General features: G+C 41.4%; 1 protein-coding gene and 1 long non-coding RNA gene across 2 annotated transcripts in view; one reads left to right on the top strand and one right to left on the bottom strand.

Annotated features, from left to right (window-relative positions):
• PEX7 (peroxisomal biogenesis factor 7) overlaps positions 1 to 23,434 on the bottom strand; it is an 83,439-nt gene that overhangs the window by 10,938 nt on the left and 49,067 nt on the right. The window contains exon 9 of the mRNA XM_020779379.3: positions 16,545 to 16,644. Coding sequence (XP_020635038.3) covers positions 16,545 to 16,644 — 100 coding nt within the window. The remainder of the gene's footprint in view (positions 1 to 16,544; positions 16,645 to 23,434) is intronic.
• On the top strand, positions 884 to 9,362 carry LOC144585958 (uncharacterized). Its single transcript, XR_013540608.1, has 2 exons — positions 884 to 2,297; positions 8,591 to 9,362. It is a non-coding gene; the product is annotated as an uncharacterized LOC144585958 (long non-coding RNA).

Here is a 23,434-nt window from a genome sequence, read left to right on the forward strand (position 1 = left end):
TGCTGTACATTTATGACAGGGCCAGAATTAGCTATTTATCTTTACAGTTTTATTTTGCTATTCAGACCCATTTTTAGGACACTAGGGTAATCTGTTCAGCCTTTTGAAATTACCTGGCTGACATACTATTTTCCAATTGCTTTAAGAAAGAAAGGATGAAGAATCTCTTACAAGTTTTTAACAACTAAGTGAAGTTACAGCAAAAAGGTTTAATAACTAATGTGGTGTGGGTTTTTTTTTACTTCTTCCCCCCTTTCTTTTCCATCACTGATCTGATGTCATTTTCTTTGAATTTGACTTCTCTTTTTCTTGATCTGTTCTATGCTTTACTGATGTTTGTTTTATTTCATTTTCCTGTTAGTCATGCTGGTTTGAGAAGAAAGATGAGTTACAAATAACATAGAAATAGCTGATACCTGTTGAACCCAACTATTATCATCCTCATCTAAATGCAACTACAGTGGTGCCTCGCTTAATGACGTTAATTCGTTCCAGCGAAATTGCTGTAGAGTGAAAACGTCGTAAAGCAAAATAAGAAAGCCCATTGAAATGCATTGAAAACCTTTTAATGCGTTCCAATGGGCTGAAAGCTCACCATCCAGTGAAGATCCTCCATAGGGGTGGACATTTTCCATGCCTGTGCAGCAAGGAATCCGTCCCTAAGCACAGCGGGGGGCCATTTTCTTCAGCCAGCGGCCATTTTGAAACCCAACGATCAGCTGTTTTTGATCGTCGTAAAGCGAAAATCGGTTCCCAAAGCAGGGAACCGATCACCACAAAGCGGTTTTTGCCCATTGGAATCATTGTTTTGTGATCGCAAAAACCTCACTGTCAAGTGGATTGGTCGTTAAACGGGGTAATCGTAAAGCGGGGCATGACTGTAGTCTGTAATAATCACTAATCTGACAGTAAACCACATAAAACCCAACAGAGCATACTTCTCAGTCGATACATGTAACACTCCACTGTTTAGCATGTGTTTTACTGATTATAACTGGATTGAATCCGCAAACAAATACATATTGGGATGGTTCTAAAAAGGGCTGTAGTTCTGAGGAGGAGAACCTCTGGTTCGCAGAACCTGCTTAAGGTCCTAGTCAGTCTGGTGGAATGTCTCTGCCCCTTGTCCGATACCATGAGATCACCCCTGACCATCTGGCTTTCACGTATTCCAAATATCTGTGCAGTGCTGTGCTATTGTGTCCATTGTTTTCTACCATACCAGGTCCCCCACTCCCCCTTTCTTGGAAGCCAAAACATTATCTCAACTTGACCACATGTTCTAGCTTCTGTAGCTTGACAGTATCTATAGCAATTAGCACGACTTTTTCTTCTTTTTCTGAGAATGAGAATATTTTGCACTTTAAAAGTTCTGCTGAGAAGACACACCAAAACCTGATTTGAATTTTAAATACCTTATTTTGTTTTTTGATGCAGCTTACTTCTGAGTAGACATATACATAAGTAACCAACAGACCTTGAATTGAGGACGATAACTGGCCCCATCCTTTACTTTTTTTTACTACTCACCTTTGAAATGTGGCTTTTGAGATACAGGTAGATTTGAAGTTGCAATTCAGCATTCAGGCCATTAATTGCTCACCACCTTGGTTTATCTAAAAGATTTACTGTATTTCCTGAAATACTGGCCAGTATCTTGTTTAATAGATCTCCCTTTGCAACAGGAATAATAAAACCAGCTGCATCAGACTGCTGCTAATTAAAGTTTTCCTTTTTAAAACATTTTGGGATGCATGTGAGTTTGCATCATTGCTTACGAGCTGCTCACAGCCCAATATTTTGATTAGATATAATTAATTGGTGGAAATCTAACAGTCAGTTTTCGAGATTGTTTATTCATAGAGTGACTATAAGTCAGAGGCAACTTGATGCCACATAAAGACAAAATTAGCAATTTCTCTAGAACGAATCAGACTCCACAGGATCTAACCTGAATTTCAATTTTAACATTAGAGATATTTTTCAATAAAGCACTTTGCAAACTGTAACATTTGCACATTTGCAGTTGCTTCGAAATATATTTTGTTCCTTAAAACAAAATATATTTATCTGGAGGTTCAGACTTCTGGTGCCTAGTGCCTTTTGTCCCCTGCCACCTCTGTGATTTCATCACCTTCCTCGGCTGGATCAGGGTTACTGCCTTGTAACCCACTGGGGCATTGGTGGCAATGGCTGAGCCCCAGTAAGGGCTGGCCGTATTACCAACACCGTTGTGTAGAGGTGACTGGATCATCCCTGGCAGCGAGCCTGTTGGGAGGCCTGAGGCCTGTTACTGGGTATTGTGACAAACCCAGACCTACTGGGATATGTCACACAGTTACACTAAGCTGCCACCAACCATTCCCTTTAAGAAGTCACACAGACCAGGGATGGATTTTTAAACAATAAAAAGAATAAGGTTTATTTTAACTACACACAGGCAAAATAAAACGATCAGGTGAATAACATAAAGTAACGTGGCTTATTCTCACTCATACAAGCATACAGTTTGGTTCACCCAGAACCCTTAACTTGAAGCACAGACCCTGAACCTATCAGTTCTGGCTAACCAACAGACACCTGAACCTATCAGGTTGGTACTCTGACACACAGCAGTACCCTGTCTGACACACAGACTCCCACAACAGCTTCTTCTTCCCAGCTGCTGCTTCGTCACCTCCCAGTGTCTCTCAGCATCTCATCTCACCACACAGGCATCACATATTTATACAGTACAGCCCCTCCTCCTGATGTCCCGCCTTCCACTCCCCATAGGATGGAACTTTCCCTCCAAACCCATGACAGACAGGTAACATCAGTGCTGTATGTAACACCTCCCCTCTTTATAAGTTGTTTTGTAGGGGGAAAGCTAAGGTGCTTTTCACCAAAAAAACAACCTGTATAAAATACACAACAACAGTTATACATACCATATCATACTTACTTAAACTTACATTCTAAGTTAACCATATCAAATAGGCATTTAAACATTTACCATATACATTACATCAATTTACCTTTATTCATACAAACCAATTCAAAACCAGGTACATTTAACTTTTTGTTCACCATTATATACACATAGTCCATGTTCTTTCGCCGTCTTCATTCTTCAGGTCTTCTTGATAAGGCGTCAGCAACACAGTTCACTGACCCTCTGACCACCTTCACTTCAAAGTCATAGTCCTGTAGGTTTAAAGCCCACCTCATAAGTTTGCTATTGTGGGTTTTCATTGTCTTTAACCATTGCAATGGTGAATGGTCAGTACACAGAATAAAATGTCTTCCCCAGATGTAAGGCTTGGCCTTCTGGATCGCGTAGACTATGGCCAAACACTCCTTCTCCACAGTTGCCAAATGTCTCTCACCTTTTTGAAGTTTCCTACTCAGGTAGGACACTGGATGCTGGTCACCATTCTCATCCTCCTGGCACAGAACTGCTCCTACCCCGCTGTTAGACGCATCGGTGTAGATGATGAACTCCCGGTCGAAGTCTGGAGCACGCAGGACAGGATAGTTGATTAACGCCTCCTTCAACCTCTGGAACGCCGCCTCACAGTCGCTGGTCCACGGGATGCGGTCATCAGCCTTCTTCCTCGTCAGATCGGTCAGCGGAGCCGCAATCTCGCTAAACCTCGGGATGAACTTTCTGTAGTAGCCCACCAACCCAAGAAATGATTTGACCTTTTTCTTGGTGTTGGGTCTAGGCCAATCACGAACAGCTTCTATTTTGGCCTCCAGGGGTTTTATCATTCCTCCCCCTACCATGTGACCCAAGTATTTTATTTCTGGGCTACCCAGCTGACACTTGCTGGCCTTTACTGTTAACCCTGCTGCACTTAACCTCTGCAGCACTAACTCCAGGTGTAACAGGTGATCTTCCCAGGTATTACTGAAGATCCCTATGTCGTCAATGTAGGCCACTGTAAAGTCACTGAGCCCTGCCAAGGTCTGGTCCATCAGCCTTTGGAATGTGGCTGGTGCATTTCTGAGACCAAAGCTCAGGACTCGAAACTCATAGAGACCAAAAGGGCTGCAAAAGGCAGTTTTTTCTTGATCCCTGGGATCAATTCTTAATTGCCAATATCCCTTTACCAGGTCCAATGATGAGATGAACCGACAACCCCCTATGGTTTCAATCAGGTTGTCTAGCCTGGGCATTGGGTAGGCATCAGGAGTGGTTACACGGTTTAATTTCCTGTAATCGACACAAAACCTAATGCTCCCATCAGGCTTGTCCACAAGGACTATCGGAGAGGACCAAGGACTAGAAGAGGGGACGATTATGTTCTCCCTAAGCATCTCGTCCAGCTCCTTCCGCACCTTGTCCCTATAGGGTCCCGTTACTCGGTATGGGGATACTGCCTGCGGGGGTGCATCCCCTGTGTGGATCCGATGCATCACTCCCTTCACAATCCCCGGCTTGTTGGAAAACACCTGTTGATATTTACTAAGCAGCATTTTTAGTTCTTGCTGCTGGTCTTGGGTGAGTGCAGGACTGATCTTTACCTCCTCTGGGTTGTATTTTACTTCCCCTCTACCCTCCCAGAAGGGTAATTCAGCTTCCTCACTCTCAGCTGCTTTTATAGCAAATAGAACCCTCTGTTCCCCTCTGTAGTAGGGTTTTAGGGCATTCACATGAACCACCCTCCTTGCTTGGTTCTCCTCCTGCTCTATTAGGTAGTTCAGGTCTGACATCTTGGAAATGACCCTATATGGTCCTGCCCATTTGAGCTGCAGTTTATTCTCTCTGCAGGGCCTAAGCCAAAGCACTTCCTCCCCTGGGTCAAAGTGCCTCTCTCTAGCTTTGTGGTCATACCATGTTTTCTGTCTGACCTTCTGAGCTTGCAGGTTTTCTGCTGCCAGCTCTAGATTTCTCTTTAGGTCATTCATCAAGGTGTCTATGTAAGTCACAACGTCTTGTGGGTCATCCTGGGTGATCTGCTCCCAATTTTGTTTGATCAAATCAAGGGGCCCTCTCACCCTTCTCCCAAATAAAAGTTCAAATGGACTAAACCCGGTACTGGCTTGTGGCACTGATCGATAAGCAAACAAAAGGGATTGCAGCTTCTGGTCCCAATTGTTTGGATTCTCTGCCAAGTAAGCCCTAATCATGCGCATTAGAGTCCCATTGAACTTCTCAGTTAACCCATTACTTTCAGGATGATAGGCAGTGGTTTCCTTGTGCTTTATTCCACAGATTTGCCATAAGCGTTTCATGAGCTTTGATGTGAACGATGCGCCCAAATCTGTGATTATCTCTGAGGCAAATCCCATCCTGGACATATACCCCACCAGAGCATCGGCCACTGTGTTAGTTTCAATGTTAGTCAAGGGTATGGCTTCAGGATACCTTGTGGCATGGTCCACAATTGTTAGAATGAACCTGTTCCCCCTCTTTGTGGCCTTGGGCAAAGGTCCCACAATATCCACCCCTATGCATTTGAACGGAGTGTCAATCACAGGCAAAGGGCACAACTTTGCTTTGGTCCTGTCGCGGTTATTCCCCTGCCTTTGACACACATCACATTGTTTACAGAACTCCCTGATCTGCTTCCCTATGTCAGGCCAGTAAAAATTCTGTGTGATTCTCTGCTGTGTTTTGTTCACTCCTAAGTGCGCAGCAAACATGTCAGAGTGACCCCTTTGTAAGATCATGGGGCGATACTTTTCAGGTACCACCAGCTGACTTCTGATCCCATCTCCAACTTTTGAGATATTCCTCAGGGTTTCTCTATATAAAATCCCCTTTTTCTCCAGAAATCTCACTGGGGTTTCAGGTGTTAGCTGGGCGTCAGTCACCTGTTCAAAACACTTTTGGAGAGTGGCGTCTGCCTTTTGCTCCTGTCCAAATCTGCTGTCTGTGGTTAAGGTTTCCACCACAGCTTCTGAACTCCCCTCTGCCTCCGTCTCTGGCTCATCATTACCCCCCTGAACTGTCCCCGTGGTGGCTTGTGAGCGTGTAATCACTAGCACCCGTTTCACATGTTCAGCCAGGTCATTTCCCACGAGCACGGCTGCTGGCAGAGTCGATGAAATCGCTAGCCGCCAAGCTCCCCTCCAGCCTTGAAAGTTGACAGGTACCTCTGCTACTGGCAGAGAGATTACCTGCCCCTCAATCCCTGCCACCTTTATGCTCTCATTTGGGATTATAAACTCCCTAGGAATAATATCTGGATGGCACAGGGTTACCTGGGAACAAGTGTCCCGCAGCCCCCTATACTGACGGTCAAGTATTCCTACGTCCACCCCAGCTGTCTCAAACAACTGAGAATCTGTTTTCACCAGCAAGCAGCGCTTTACCTCTATAAGAGGACCATTTTCCTCAGCCTGATCAGCATAGGTAGCTGTTCCAGACTGAGTAGCCGTGGCAACAGGCTCCCTCAGTGACACTGAGCCTTGCTCTTTCTGGACACAGAACACAGCTTTTGGCTTGGTTCCACTAGACTCCTGAGGCACCATTCCTTTTAGCTGCTTTAATTTCTCACACTCTGAGATTAGATGACCCTTTCCCTGACAGAAATAACATTTTCTGGTGTATTTTGATTCTCTCTCATCTTGTTTTGGTTTTCCCTCCAAAATCTGAGGTCTTAGTTTCATGTCTGAGGGCTTCCCTTCACCATGGGCCCCTCCCCCTTGCTGGCTTTTCCCTGGTCCCTGAGAGTACTTGCTGTAGGTTTCTTTGGGTTTACCTACAGATTTCCCCTCACCCAAGGGCTTTCTTATTTGGGAAATAAAATCTGCGATCTCTGCGGCTGCTGCCACAGATTTCGGTTTCCTTTCCCTCACCTGGAATTTCAATTCCCCATGCAGGACTGAATAGAACTGTTCCAGGGCTATCAAGTCTTTAAGCTGCTCATAGGTCTCTGTCCCTTCCTGAGATAGCCATTTCTCAAGCAGCCTCACCAATTGGGCCCCCACTTGGGTAAAAGTCTGTTCTGGTTTTTTGGTGAGGGACCTGAATCTTTGTCTCAGCTGTTCCGCATTTATCCCATGTCTTGCAAACACCAGTTTTTTAAACTCTGTAAAATCTTTCATCAGTTCCTCAGGCATCTCGGCATAAACCTCAGCCAGGCTACCACTGATTAAAGATCGCATGATAGTCATCTTCTCAGTTTCCCTCACTGAGAAGTCCACAAACGCTCTTTCCACTAAGGAAAAGAACACCTCAGGACAATCTCCCTTGTGGTACACAGGGAATTTCTTCAGGTCAGCCTTAGACAATTGGCCTCCCTCAGAATCCCTATTGTTATTATTGTTCTGGTTCATCATTTCCAATTTTCTTAACTCATACGCCATTTTCTCTCTCTGCAATTCCAATTCAATTCTCTGTCTCTCTAATCTTTCTTCCTTCTCCATTCTCTCTCTCTCTCTCTCTAATTCAAATTGCCGCTGTTTCTCTCTTTCCCTTTCCTCCATTTTTTCTCTCTCTAACCTTTCCTCCACTTCAAATTGCCTCATCCTCAGTTCATGCTGTTGGGCTAGGAGTATTTTTCTGAGTTCTGGGTCCTGCTCTCCTGTGCTGTCACCTTGCACTGAGCCAAATTCATCCTCAGAACCTTGGTCAATCTGGGGGTCTTTCACTTCACTCATTTCTGCTACTTGGCTTCGAGTCAAGGGCATAACCCCCCCTCAGAACAGGCTGCTTTAAAAAGTCAAGCCTCAAAATAAAACGACCACTTTTTTCCTTCTTGCCTCAGAACCAGCTCTCCCTAGAGATTGCTGTTCTTCAGCACTAACTTGCAACAGTATCGAGTCAGAGCCTACCCCCCTCTGCTGGGCCTCTCAGCTGGCAAGCTAGCTCACTGTTACTACGCAGTTTTGCCTCAGCTTTTTCCCGCCAAAACTAGGCTGCCTCAGAGCACCTTAATCTAAGTCTCCCCAGTTGGCACGTTCTTCTACTAGCGCACCTCCCCGTGAGGTACACCTAGAAGATTACCTACGCGCCTCAGACTGTCCCTGACTAGACCCCCCTTGCTCTGGGCACACTTGCCAAGGCTTTGCTGGACCACTGGACAACTGGACCAGTCGTATCCCACACGCTGGACACCAATCAATGTGACAAACCCAGACCTACTGGGATATGTCACACAGTTACACTAAGCTGCCACCAACCATTCCCTTTAAGAAGTCACACAGACCAGGGATGGATTTTTAAACAATAAAAAGAATAAGGTTTATTTTAACTACACACAGGCAAAATAAAACGATCAGGTGAATAACATAAAGTAACGTGGCTTATTCTCACTCATACAAGCATACAGTTTGGTTCACCCAGAACCCTTAACTTGAAGCACAGACCCTGAACCTATCAGTTCTGGCTAACCAACAGACACCTGAACCTATCAGGTTGGTACTCTGACACACAGCAGTACCCTGTCTGACACACAGACTCCCACAACAGCTTCTTCTTCCCAGCTGCTGCTTCGTCACCTCCCAGTGTCTCTCAGCATCTCATCTCACCACACAGGCATCACATATTTATACAGTACAGCCCCTCCTCCTGATGTCCCGCCTTCCACTCCCCATAGGATGGAACTTTCCCTCCAAACCCATGACAGACAGGTAACATCAGTGCTGTATGTAACAGGTATGACGTGGGGCGGTAGTCTGGGTGTGGAGTGCTCTGTTTTTTAATTTTATTTTTCCTTTTTAACTTTCAAAATTTTTAAATTGTTTAAATTTATTAATGTTTAATTTAAATGTACATGTCTATTCTTATGTTATGGTTTAATTAATTTTGTTAATTGGATTACTATTGTATTTCTTGTTTTTTATTAATTGTAATTTTTTGGTCTTTTTCTTCTTCTTTTTCCTTTTGTTTGACATGGAGTGGAGGGCCTGCCCCCCCCAGTGGGGGTCTTCTGAACATCCGAGTGATTACAGGTAGATGGAGATACGGTTATGGCACAGTTCCTACTCGTTGCAGAAGAACAATGAACAGATGTTTGAAGGCTGTTCACTGTTCTGGCACCGTGACTAACCACCAGACTTGAGGTAGTCAGACCAGCCTTCCCTCCACTCTAAATCTGGTGTTGTTGAATGCCAGGTCTGTATCCAACAAATCCCAGATTATCCACAACCTTATCCTGAAGGAGGATGCAGACCTGGCATGCATAACCAAAACTTGGATGGGCAGGTAAGGGGGTGTTCCCTTGACCCTTGCCTGCCCTCCGGTTTATGCAGTCCAACACCAGGGTAGACTGGAGGAGAGGGGGAAGAGTAGCCATTGTCTATAAAAACACTCTAGAGGTTGTTAGGCGTTCAGTGGTAGTGATGCCAGATCTTGAGGTCCTACACATGTTGATTGGGGCCAGGGATGGTATGGGATATTGCTGGATTACCGCGCTCCCCATGACCCCCATTTCCTTACCAGAGCTGGAGGACCACCCTTGAAGTTTACTGGATCCTATAGGATTCCAGGACTCCCTGAGAGGGATTCCGGCTGATCAGACTGGCACTCCTGTCAAGGCTCTGGTTGATTGTCTCTGGTTGATTGCCAGACGGCTTGCCGCGACAACCAGGGCTGTTGACACGATCGTCCAAAACGCCCTCTCCATTACAGAGCTTGTTCAGAACCCTGGTTTAACCAGCAACTGTGAGCTATGAAGCAGAATAGGAGAAGGCTAGAGTGCAACTGGAGATGAAAGCAGATGGACTATAATCCGAAAGCTGTTTGGATCGCGACTAGCCTTTATCTCACCAGGGGTGAGGGCTACCAGTCGAGTTTACTTTGTGTCTGGATAAGTGAAGCTTCAATTCAGCAGGTGCACAATCTAGTCCACAATCTATCCAGAATTGGTCTCAGGGATAGACCTCCTACCAGTATTTTACCTGACCAATTTGCAGCCCTCCAGGAGAATCTCATTAGGCTCATTAGGAAGAAACCAAGTTTGGCGGCGGACGACACTGGCAATTACAGGCCCATTGTCAAAGTTTCTTTCCTTAGCAAAGTGGCAGAGAGGGTGGTGGCTGACCAGCTCCAGCCCTTTGGGATGAAACCAACGCCCTGGATCCATTCCAGTCATGCTTCAGGCCACCTCACTCTTTGTAAGTAAGTAAGTAAGTAAGTAAGTAAGTAAGTAAGTAAGTAAGTAAGTAAGTAAGTAAGTAAGTAAGTAAGTAAGTAAGTAAGTAAGTACAGGCGGTGGTGTCTCAACTTATGAATGTCCTGACTTACGACAATTTCGAGTTATGACCAGCCCCGGCCGCAAAAGTTTGCTTCTACTTCTGACTGGAGCTTTGAGTTACAACCAGAAAAAAGGTGGGGAAAAGGCAGGGAATTTAAATTATTAACTGTTGGTCAGCGAAGAGGCTGCTTCTTTGTAGCTCTTTCACCCTAACGATTAGAGCGTGTGCATCAGAGGAGGTTTGGGACTGCCTGGTGCTGCTTTCTGCTTCTGAGTACATACAGGGTTTTGCGTGTTTGTGTGTTTCCAGCCCCAGTGCATTCCGGTGGGGCTTTTTCTGTTTGTTTTTGTGTGTGTGTGTGTTTTCCCCAGCCCCAGCACGTTCCGATGGGGCTTGCTCTGTTTGGTTTTTTTGTGAGGTTTTGTTTTTCAGCCCCAGCATGTTCTGATGGGGCTTGCATTGTTTTTTTGGGGTTTGGGTGTTTTTTTCCCCAGCCTCAACGTGTTCTGATGGGGCTTACAGTGTTTGTTTTTTGTTTTGTAATCCCCCCCCGTCTAGAATGGATTAATCACATTCCAATGGATTCCTATGGAAAATGGTGCTTCAACTTACAACCATTTTGAGTTACGACCATCTTCTGGAACAGATTAAGTTCATAAGTCGAGGCAACACTGTAAGTAAGTAAGTAAGTATTTAAGTAAATAAATAAATGAGACTTTAAAACTGCAATTTAGAAAACTGAATGGTTCATGCTTCATGGAACCGTTAAAAGAGAATGTTCTCTCACTACTACATTCAAAGTACTTAATCCTGCTTTCAAGTAGACAACAGCTTAAGAAAAATAAAAAACAACCTTGCTCAACAGAAAACATTCATTTACATATAGTAGCCACTGCTCTCTGGAGCGTAAGAGAGCATATGATAACTAGGTAAAGAAAATTATCAAAGAAGTTCTCAGGATGTTCATTTCTTTTCCATGCATTCATTTCAAATACTGTGCAGTCCTAAAATACCATCATCACAAGCCCTTCATGAAAAGCAAAGAAACACTTCCTTGTTTCTTTGTTCTTCAAAGGAAACATTCAGCCAAGAAAAGATTAAATTGGCTTCTGAAGCAAGAGCTGGACTGCTCAACCATCACATTTGAATAGGTACTATTTATGCTGTACAAATCTTAAAGTGATGTCTGTGGCAATAGGAAATGCTCACAAAAATCTCTGGGGAAACTGCAATATCTAAAAATTTAAACACGCTATTTTTATTTCATTTACTTATTACTACTAACAGTTAAAAGTTAACAAAGACCTGCCGCAAGGGAATTCATCTTTAGAAATTGAAGAAAATTGTGTCTACTGTCATAATTTAATCTGAAAAAAATTAGGTTTGTAAAGAAATCTGAATATTTTGGACCAATACTGTATTATGAAGTAAATGGAACAGAGGTAAAGTAAATGAGCTGGGTGCACAACTAGAATAAAGAGAAATAATGAACTACTCCAAACACAGCAATTCAAAGCAGCAAGAACTTTCAGAAGGGACTGTAACCTTTGTTAACACAAAGAATATATACTTAAAAAAACATATATATACTTAAAAATATATACTTAAAAAAACAATATGCACATTTTCAGTCAATCAAAATACTTAGCCCTTATGGTACAACATCTGCATCCATTCTTGCCCTCTACAATCCAGAGTTAAACAAAATCAGATTCTGTTCAGTATAACACAAGTACTTTTAACACATACAGTTTTGTGCAGTATTTTAATTGAAATTAAATAAATTTTATAGCCCTAATGAAGAAATGGCCTGGGCCCTTTCTTTTCCAAACTTGGAACCTGTTCTAAAGCATTGGTGCCGTTAGTAATTATCAAGAGTCCTACCTCTTGGGAATACAGAATGAATTTAGCAGATACTATTTTAAGGGAATATCTGAACATTTTATTTTTGTTAATTCAAAGTAAATAATGAAATGTGCCTTAGAATTTTACTTGGTCTTTAGAGAAGTATATTTTAAATAAAGGAGGATCAAAATTGATTATCTGGTTTAGCGGTTCCCAACTTTGGGCAACCCAGATGTTCTTGAGCTGCAATTCACAACAAACCCTGGTGAGCATAACTGGTCAAGGCTTCTGGGAACTGAAGTCCAAGAACCCCTGAGCTGCCCAAGGTAGGGAACCACTGATCTACATGATTCTTTGGGTAGGCGGGGGTGTTTGAGCTCCATTCCTTAATTTAAAAAAAAATTCTACAGGAGTCAGTAAAATATCGGTATAGTAAATAGGATCTGATTTCATTTTTCTTCTATATTTAAAAAGCCTGCAATGGGAAAACACTGTGCATTGAACACTAGGCTAACTTTATTTATTTGTTTGTTTGTTTGTTTGTTTGTTTGTTTGTTTGTTTGTTTGTTTGTTTGTTTGTTTGTTGATTGATTGATTTAACTTATATGCCTTCCACACTACCGAAAGGTCTCTGGGGGGCTTATAACAGTGATCTGTTGCATGTACTTTATTTACTCTGCATTTATATAGTGATCTGTTGCATTTTGCACAAGGTACAATGATTCATGTAATCAAGATACCTCCATATTTCAGATCATTACTTCTACACCCCTCAACGTTGCTGAAGAAAAAATGCTGAACAAACTACTATCTTTATAAATGAGAGGATTCACTTTTAAAGAATGTTGGTCAATGAACTTGGAGATTATAATAGCTTGTTATAAGGAAATTGGGCATTATTTGCTTCTGTATTTCAGATCATTTAGCATTTTTGAGAAATGCAAACAGAAGTAATCAGAGTATATGGGGAAGACTGGCTGAGCATAGTAAGCAAGCAAGCACAGTAGGCCACTTGCATCAATGGAATGTACAGAAGAGTACACTCACCAAATCCTCATTGATTCAATAGGCCTATTCTAGTTATGAGTTACTTCATTAAGCAACAGGAATTTAGCCACTGGTGTCATTGTCTAAGAATACAATTAAAATAAGTAGAATAAGAGTCACCAAGGATTTCATTCAAAAATGTATTAAACTTGGGCTGGATCCACCTAAGCATATGGGTGGAGTACTACAAAAATGAATATCGGAAATATTTAAACAAGGGCTTGGATTCAGGAAAACATATATTTAATGGTAATGGCAAAATGTGACATTCATGCCACCTCTTCTTCCTGATAGCACACAGAAAGGATCCTATGAGAGTTGAAGAACACATTTAAATGGTGGATGACTCAGTTGTAGGACTTCTGAGCACCCACTAATAGAGGCTCTATCTGTTCTGGATAAAAACAAGCATTCTGGCAGTGAAATATGCTATTTCCTGTTCTTACTACATTTTCCCTCCAGCAAGTGATATCCTTCGTAATGTGTACTTCAACAATTAAACTGAAAACTGAAAAGGAAGCTGGTTCTTTCACTCTAGTGATTAAAATATGCTTTTACAATCAGACATCTTTTGCCACATGAGAGAACACTATTTCTAGATACAGGATCAGTGTCTACTGTAGTTTCACTCTCAGTGTTTGATCCTCCCACTCCTACCCATTTGATTCAACAAAGCCCTTCAATGATGAAGGAGCAGCTTCACAGGGCTGATGAGTGAGGACATGGCAGAGAAGCCAGATTTTTCTAACCTCTTTATGCATCTATTTATAGTATCTGGATTCAATCAACTGTTTGAATGTTTTTAATATTAATTTTCATAGCATTTAGTTCTACTGAAATGAGATTACTCTCAATACAATCCACAAAGGCATGACAGAACCAAATTAGTACTGAAGACGAGTCAGAAAGAACAAGGAAAAGACTGTGTGGGCCCCACAATCACACAAATGTACAAGTGGGTTATATCTTTTACTGGACCACTAAAAATCGAACAAATTGTAAACTTTCATTTTAAACATATAAATTAGGTGTTTAACTGGATAAGAATATTTTTCATTTATTTTTCATTAGTGTACTGGTATAAGCATTTCTTGTCAAAACAAGACCTTACAAGATCAAGACTAAAAGGGTGAACCCTGCTTGCAATGTAATTGCTGAATTAAACCAGTAAATAAATAAAATTAGCACAGTTGATTTCTAAATCTATTTGTTGTTTAGTCATTAAGTCGTGTCCGACTCTTTGTGACCCCATGGATCAGAGCACGCCAGGCCCGCCTGTCTTCCACTGCCTCCTGGAGTTGGGTCAAATTCATATTGGTGGCTTCAATGACACTGTCCAACCATCTCGTCCTCTGTCGTCCCCTTCTCCTCCTGCCTTCACACTCTCCCAACATCAGGGTCTTTTCCAGGGAGTCTTCTCTTCTCATGAGATGGCCAAAGTACTGGAGCCTCAGCTTCAGGATCTGTCCTTCCAATGAGCACTCAGGGTTGATTTCCTTCAAAATGGATAGGTCTGTTCTCTTTGCAGTGCAGGGGACTCTCAAGAGTCTCCTCCAGCACCAAAATTCAAAAGCATCAATTCTTCATCCGTCAGCCTTCTTTATGGTCCAGCTCTCACTTCCATACATCGCTACTGGAAAAACCATAACTTTGACTATGCGGACCTTTGTTGGTAAGGTGAGGTCTCTGCTTTTTAAGATGCTGTCTAGGTTTATTATCGTTTTCCTCCAAAGAAGCAGGTGTCTTTTAATTTTGTGGCTGCTGTCACCATCTGCAGTGATCATGGAGCCCAAGAAGGTAAAATCTGTCACTGCCTCCATATCTTCCCCTTCTATTTGCCAGGAGGCGATGGGACCAGTAGCCATGATCTTAGTTTTTTTGATGTTGAGCTTCAGACCATTTTTTGCACTCTCCTCTTTCACCCTCATTAAGAGGTTCCTTAATTCCTCCTCACTTTCTTCCAACAACACATGAAATATGGATAGTTAAAATGTATCTGCCCATTGATGCTGGGTCCCTTCCATATATATGTTGCTTATTATGCTATAGGCAGTGCTTACTTATAGATGCACACATTTAATCTGTGTGTTCCTCCCTGTCCCTTCATGTTGGACTTTCAGCACTGCTAGGAGCGGTACACATCACAGCATTTTCATCTATCACTTTAAATCTCTGCTTATTTTTTCTTTCACAGATGAGAATAAAAAGGCAGAAAGTTCCCTCCCTGCTCGAAAAAAGTGTTTGGGTTTTTTTTCTTTCTTTCCCCATTTCAGAATGTCTGTTGCAATCTCTCCCCCCCACCTCCAACGTCATGCAAAAAAATACTGCAGTCTGAAAATCCTTGCCTTTTGTGCAAAAAATGTGTATTTTGCTCAAATGTAGGCACTTATTCCCCCCCTAAAAAAACACACCTTTTTTTTGGTAATGCTGCTCATAATAACAAAACACCCTATCACAGACACAAATCCCTGCTCTTTCTCCTCTCATGTGGGAGTTAAAATTGTGTTTTGTGCCATCAATCCAGAACTTACTTATAGGACTTTCAAAGTAAATGGGATATTTTGAAGTAAATGAGATACAGTAGTTTATGACCAAGTGCAGCTCCAAGTCCAGATCAACTAAAATCTTATCAAAAAGCTGACAATCCTAACTGTATTTTATTCAAAGTTGATTCAGGCAATCTTCACCCTAAGAAATGCTACACGCGGTAATTCCATTAAATAGCTATGCCTTCCTCATCTTCATATCTAAACAGCAAATACTGCATTGTTTATTGTGAGCCCAGAGACAGAAAAATATCATTTTACTTCTACATCCCTCAACTTGGTCAAATACTGAACAAACTATTACCTTTATATATGGGATGATTTACTGTCAATCAATGTTGATCAGTGAATATGGAGACTATAATTGTTATAAAGAAGCTGGACATTACAGTGGTGCCTCGCTTAATGGGCGCCCTGTTTAACGACAAAACCGCATAGCGATGAAGATTTTGCGATTGCAAAAGCGATCGCATTGCGATGTTCCCTATGGGGAAAAATCGGTTTGCGATGATCGGTTCGCTGTTTCACTTACCGATCATCGCATAGCGATGATTTTCCAACAGCTGATCGGTGGTTCCAAAAAAAAAATGGCTGCCCTCTGTGTTTAGGGACGGATTCCTTGCTTACCGCGCAGCGAAAATGGCCGCCGTATGGAGGATTTTCGCTTTAAGGTGAATTTTAAGCCCATAGGAATGCATTGAAGGGGTTTCAATGCATTCCTATGGGCTTTTTTAAATTGCATAGCGACGAAATCGCTTTGCAGCGATTTTTGCTGCACGGATTAACGTCGCTATGTGAGGCACCACTGTATTTGCTTCGGTATTTTAGGTCACTTAGTATTTTTTAGAAATGAAAACAGAAGCAATTATGGCATATAAACTAAGAAATTTCAGATATGACTTTTTTTCTTCCAAAAGCTACCTGCGATATTATCAGAATATTACTATTCCTGAATTCAGGAATGTTTCTTCTTACCTGGCCTGGGTGATAGAGGCTCAAATCCAGACCACAAGTAAATTCTGTATGATGCTCCACAGTCTCAAGCAGAGGATCAGGCTTGGAGAAGTCCCAAAATCTATAGATGGAAATGAGAATACAATTATGATAATTGAAAGGCCATTTTAAAAAAAAATGCAGTGCTGGACTGCTGATATATTTGAGCTGCCAGATGCTTTTAAAAACCAAACTCATCCACTTTAGAAATGCAATTAATTCTATTGCCACAATTCTCTTGGCTCATCTGCATAAATAAGTACTTCATTAAGAAAACTTCTCCTTCAGCCCAGTATGGAAATTTTCATCAAAAGGGCTGGCATGATGATCTCCCATTGGGAAAATCTGCAAAACAGTCATCTGAAGCTTCTTTATTAAGTAAGTGCAGCTTTACAGCATATGAAGCAACCTTCTACTGGTCCATCCAGAGTAGCATAGTCAACTCCAGCTGACAGAGGCAAAAGCCTTTCTTAGACCAGCTCTTGAACTGAATTAAGGATGCCAAGAACTGAATTTCAAATATTTTTCTATCACTGAGCTATGTCCCCTCCCCTTGTTTTATCAATGACACTTAACAGAATATTCTACAGCAGGGATGAATAACATGTGCTCTGAGGGCAAGCTGAGAGCCCAGGGCTCTTCTATAACCTCCAGACCCCTAAACTGCCATAAATTTTCCCCTTGTGTTCTCTGGGTATCATGTGGGGTAATTTTGCAATGTTTTGAGAGGTTCCCAGGATGGAGGGAGAGGAAAAAGGAGAAGGAGATGTCAAGAAAGGGTGCAAATGTCTTTTCCAGCAGGAAAAATCTCATTTTCGTAAAGAAAAATTTTGAGAGATGGTGCTCCCCAAGGCCTATGGATGAATGTGTGTGGCCCCAGGGCCTCTGGTGATTACTTTCCCATGCTTTAGAACAGGACATGAAATGTACAGTTGTTGAAGTGTTGTGAACTACAATTCCCACCACCTCTCACTATTGACTGTGCAGGCTGCAGCTAACAGGACCTGCAATCCAAGAACACCTTGTGGGAACACATTTCCCACCTCTGTTCTGGAAAAAAAATTTACTCTTATGTAGCCAATCAAATGCTTCTTGCTTTTAAATAAAAGCTGAACTCTGTTCTGGATGACATAAGAAGATGGCCTCAAAAAATTACACTTTTAGTGACAAATCCTGGACATTTGCTGCTGAAGTACAAAGAATTGTACAAAGTACAAAGAAGGACACAGTACATCATTCTCCCATGAGCGGCCTCTCTTTTTTTCATTCCCAACACTTTAACATGCCTTGCTCTTTCCCTCATTTAACTAGCAGGAACTCAAGAAACCCGGCTGAGGGAAAACTGAAAAATTACGTTTGAGGAGAATTAAACATTCCTCATCTATTTCACTCTACAAATGCTCCAAGCCTGCTTTTCCAATTTAGAAGAGGACAGCAGGCTAGACAACGAAAACATAGCTCTGGTCTCCATACGCAACATTTAAGAAACCTCCTGAGAAGTAAGCTTTTAAATGGAAGAGGGAGAGAGAAGGGATCATGCCCTATACTTTGTGGGACAGTAGGGCAGAAAGAGACGGAGGAATAGAAAGATCTGTCATTAGCAAATATAGTGAGCAATTTAGCAACCTGGCATTTCCACGCTCCTTTGGTTCTCCTGAGGAAATTAAAATTGAACACGTGGGGCAGTTACGGTGTAAAGTACTTACAAGCAACCATAAAAACCAAGTCACTAATTCCTGCTCCAATATAGATGATCAATCACTCCTTTGTGTACTCTCAAAGGAACCACAGCTTTATAACAACAGGATATAATATTAAACCATACTTGATTACCTCTTCAAAGCTTATACTCAATTCTTAAGCCATTTCTCACTGGGAGGGGCCACTCCTAGGTGGCAGAGCACATGCTTTGCACGCAGAAAATCACAACCCGAATCACAACCTGAATCACAACCTGAAAATCACAACCTGGTCTTAAATACTGACTTGCAACAAATATTCAGTGGTGCACACCTTTTGTGGAATGCTCTCCTGTGAAAGGCTTGTCTGGCACATACGGAACCAGGTTAAGACCTTTTTATGTTTGCTGACACCTGAGGTATTACTTTGGCTTTATGTGCTGAGTGTTCTTACTTATATTTATTTGTTACATTTATATCTCATCTTCCCTCCAATGAGCCAAGTGGCTAGATAGGCGGGATATAAAATAAATAAATAAATAAATAAATAAATAAATACATCTCCAGGCAACTTTTATTGCTCTCTTCTTCCGCATGTTATCCTGACAACAGTTCTCTAAGTAGGTCAGGCTGATGTACTGTGACAGGCCAAATAAGTCTGATGGCCAAATGGAGATTTGAACTCCGGTCTCCTGAATCCTATTCTGACAATCTAACCACTAAAGCAAACCAGCTCTTTTTGCTACTGGTTTTATTATGTGCTATTTCTAGCTACTGTTTATACTTAATAGGTTTTTTTTTAATGTGTTGTACATGGCTCAAATAAGTTTTGTTATTAGGTTATCCGAAAGTACAACACATATATGAATACAATTTAATAAACTTAAAAACCACCATGCATGAATCCTCAGGTAACTGGGGTAAGATGCTTGGCTTGACTGTACCCTTGTACACACTGTATCCAGTGATATATTAGATTAGATATCCAACAGATCTGCTCCACACATTTTATCTTTTTGTGCTTTTTTCCCTCCCTAGGCATTATACTTACAAAAAGCAATGTTCTCTTTTCATAATGTGCACAGCTGGTTTTACCACTGAAGTGGTTATCAAAAAATGTGCGTGAGAGGGGAAGACATTGATCTATACAAAATTCAATTCAGGAACAGTTCAGATACATAGCAAACACTAGAGGCTACAGAATTAGTTTGTTTAAACTGTCTTCATTAATTACTCAGCAAATTACCTGGCCAGATTGGTAGCTACACAATAGATCTCCTATGGCAACAGCCCTCTTTACCTTCTCCTAGGATGAAAGGAAAAAGCTTCCTTCCAAAGAACAAAAGCACACACAGATCAAATTCATCCATACATCTCCTCATTAATACATTGTAGTTTACATTCACCCATACTTTTACTAGCATTTATATGCAAGGGAAGTGTTTGTTTTTAAAAAGGACAAATGCTTTTCTGAATTACTAGAATAAAAATATGTAAAGGCTGCTTCCATGCCTTTCCACCTTTCAGAAGGAAGGAAGGAAGACAGATTGCCAGAATGAAAAAATACAAGTAGTAATAGTCTTCAAAAGTTATCAGGAACCAGCTGGGATACACACAACCAGGAAGAAAATGAACTGTACAGTCGTCTTGGCCCTATGTTACTCCACAGGTAAATACACCAGCCCAGTGTGGTATAGTTCAGCCCTTGCAAAAGAGATAGACATAGCACTTAATGAAAGCTATAGGATCATTACTAGATGCATGAAATCAACTCCAAGTGACAAAATAAATTCCCTAGCAGGCATTGCACCCAGCAATTGTGAAAAAAGATAGTCACTAGTAGTGAAAGACTCAAAGCATCTACAGTGGTACCTCCACTTAAGAACATAATCCGTATTGGGACTGCATTCTTAAGTCGAAACATTCTTAAATCGAAGCACCATTTCCCATAGGAATGCATTGAAAACCATTTAATCCATATCTGCTGTTTTTTGTTCTTAAGTCGAGGTGCTGTTCTTAAGTCAAAGCATTAGTTCCCATAGGAACTAATGCAAAGCCAGTTAATCCGTATCTACCACTAGGGGACAATTTTATTTATTTTTTCTTCTTTGGACCTAAGGTGAACTTAGGTCAAAAAAGAGGGCAGGAAATATGTTTTCTTTCTTTCTTTCTTTCTTTCTTTCTTTCTTCTTCTTCTTTTTTTTTTTGGTTCTTAAGTCGAGGCTCCATTCTTAACTTGAATTGTTCCTATGTAGGGATATTCTCAAGTCAAGGTACCACTGTACATCAAATATGTATTCACTCTTTGGGTACCAATCTATCCCTCCTAGCTTAAAATCAAGGAAAAGATTTTTCAGAACATCACTGAATCCTAAAGAAACAGCAGAGAATGGCAGGATCACAATGTGGAAAGAAAAAAGCTACATAGGTCTTAAAACTGATAGAACCCCAGTAATATCTAACCCTTAGTGACACGGAGACTAGGTTATCTGGAAGTCACTCAATAAGCTACTGGCTGAAGATAGCACAACCAAGGTAAAACTAAGAAAATGGAGTTTTCACACTAATACAGTCCTTTGCAAGTGTGGAGAACAGTCAATGTCACACCTGTGTTAGGGTACTCTAGGCCCCTCAACATGCACCATGGAAGATTTGATGTTAGTTGCCCAAATCCTGCTGAGATTGCTTGTTATCAAGGTTCCCTCTAAGCCGGGCGGGCATGCAGGACTCCGTCTCTCTCTGCGCAGCTCTCTTCCTCCTCCACACAGCGATCACATTAAACTCCTTTGGCTCTGGTTGCGACAGAACCATGCACAAGGGGGCAGAATTGCATGCGCATGCAGGGGTGAAGTCTTGAGAGAGAGGCAGAGCCCCACCCAGCAGGGCTGAAAATTAGACGGTACATTGCTTGTAACTGGGCAAAATATTATGTATTTAACAAATCTATTTTGTAAAATTTGTGTTTTATATATGTTTATATACAGATGATTGCTTAATTTTATATTAAAAAGGTAAAAGGTAAAGGTTCCCCTTGACAATTTTTTTTTGTCCAGTCGTGTTCGACTCTAGGGGGCGGTGCTCATTCCCGTTTCCAAGCCATAGAGCCAGCATTTTGTCCGAAGACAATTGCACCCTATTAATTGTTCTGTGGTGCTTGTGTTTCTGATATGAAGAAGGAAAGAAAGTTCCAGATAAGGGTAAGATTTAGCCTCTTGGATATTCTTAGCTAAACATTCTTCCTCTTTGGGATAAGGACTTAATTAAAGTGGAGGCAAAGTATTTATTAAATTTTTATAGGTGTGTTTGTAGGTATTGGGGTTTGCGCTAGCTCTTCTGCCATGGATGGCTGGTTCTCAGGCCAGCCACCTACTTTATAAGCCAAATTACTTTAAAGTTTTTCTAACTAGAAAATTAGATCTTCACTTTGTTCCTGGAACTATACATTTACAATAGAAAGATGTATTCATAAATAAGGAATTGCAAAGAAAGGAGTTGAAAAAATAGTATTGTAGGGCTCTTGCAGAAATCAATAGCAAGGCTGTGCTTCAAATAGTGTAAACAGTGGAATGCAAACACCATACACATAAGATTCAGAAATCCCCCCACATAAACACTATACAAATCAATGAGTACAATATCCAATGACAGACAAGTTACTTCAGTACACGAGGCAGAAAATCTCAATAACACTTTGCCTCCTTTCTGGAAATAAAATCACAATGTATGTAACATCTTGCTGTCTTTTTATGGTAGTCAAGATTTGTTGTTCGAAATAACCAACAACCATAATAAGGTATAGCCTAAGTTGTTGCCCATGTTGCTGTTATGTTAGTTCCAACTTATGGGAACTTTATGAATCACTGATCACCAAAAGGTCGTATTAGATGTTGCCAAAAGAAGACCAGGGCTTCCTTTATTGAGTCAATGTATCTCAAATTTGGTCTTTTTTTTTCCTGATGTCTTCACTTTTCTGCATTATTGTATTTCTAGTGTCTTCTAATAATATATCCAAGGTATGTTTAATAGGCATTTCAAATCATTCCCACCTTCTACCAGTAATATGGGGTTATTTGTGTACCTTTTTAGGGGGAGCAAAGATGAAAGTTTAGGAAGGATTTTGAATATTCACATGAGCTCACTCAATATAACTAACTTTTAGGCAACACTAATGAATTGTTGCTTCAGTAGCTAAAACCTCTGTATAAGAATTCATTTCAATACCTCTACATGCTTTCTATATGCAATTGTTCTATAAAGGACCTTCACATACTTTTCAGAAGAAAGGTTACTTCAGGTGCTAATGAATGTTCAGAAATAACCCCATTTATATAACATTCTCTATCTGTCAAGCTTTAATTGAAAATCAAAGAATACAATTTAAAAGTATTTTCCCTTTATAAATACTTCTGGTATAGATAATATTCTGGGTTATTATTCCTCTATAGCATATTAGTATTGATTTGCTGTAACTGATATTTCATTTTCACAGATGACTAAATATTACATATACACACTTCAAGTAACATCTCCCATACAGCCACAATTTCCCAAGTCAGTGTTGCAGCTGACTGGATTCTCCTAATGGCAAATAAATGCTGTTTGACAATCCAGGTTGAAATATGTTTGCCTGTCAATTCTGTAATATATTGATATGACCGTAACTTTAAGGACAGGATAAATTGTTGCCTGCTACAAAAGAATACATTATACTTTTACAAAAAACAACTCATATTCTGACTACCTTTATGTTGTGTTGGACACACACATCTATAACAATATCCTAATGCAGGGGTCGTCAACAACCAGTCCTGGTGCCGGTGTGTGGGCTTGCCGGAACTGGGCCGCGGATACGGATCTCCAGCCCCATGCACGTTCACGGGGGAGTGTCGCGCTCGTGCACATGTGCTCGAGCGTGACACGCCCCCTATGTGCACAACACGCCCCCTGCGCAAGATCTGAGATGAAAGCTCATCAACAATCAGGTCTATGATCTGTGGGATTCATTACAACTGCGGTCTCCAACCTTTTTGGGGCTGTGGACTGGTTGGGGGAAAGTGAGCTCCATGTGCAGGGGGGTGGGGGCACCAGATCTCTGGTGGGCATGTCATGCCCACAGAGGATGTGTCACGCTCATGTGGGGGCATGTCACGCTCATGTGGGGGCGTGTCACGCTCATGCACATGCACTCGACCA

Source organism: Pogona vitticeps, chromosome 1 (genome assembly GCF_051106095.1).
Source record: "Pogona vitticeps strain Pit_001003342236 chromosome 1, PviZW2.1, whole genome shotgun sequence".
Lineage (NCBI taxonomy): Eukaryota > Metazoa > Chordata > Lepidosauria > Squamata > Agamidae > Pogona > Pogona vitticeps.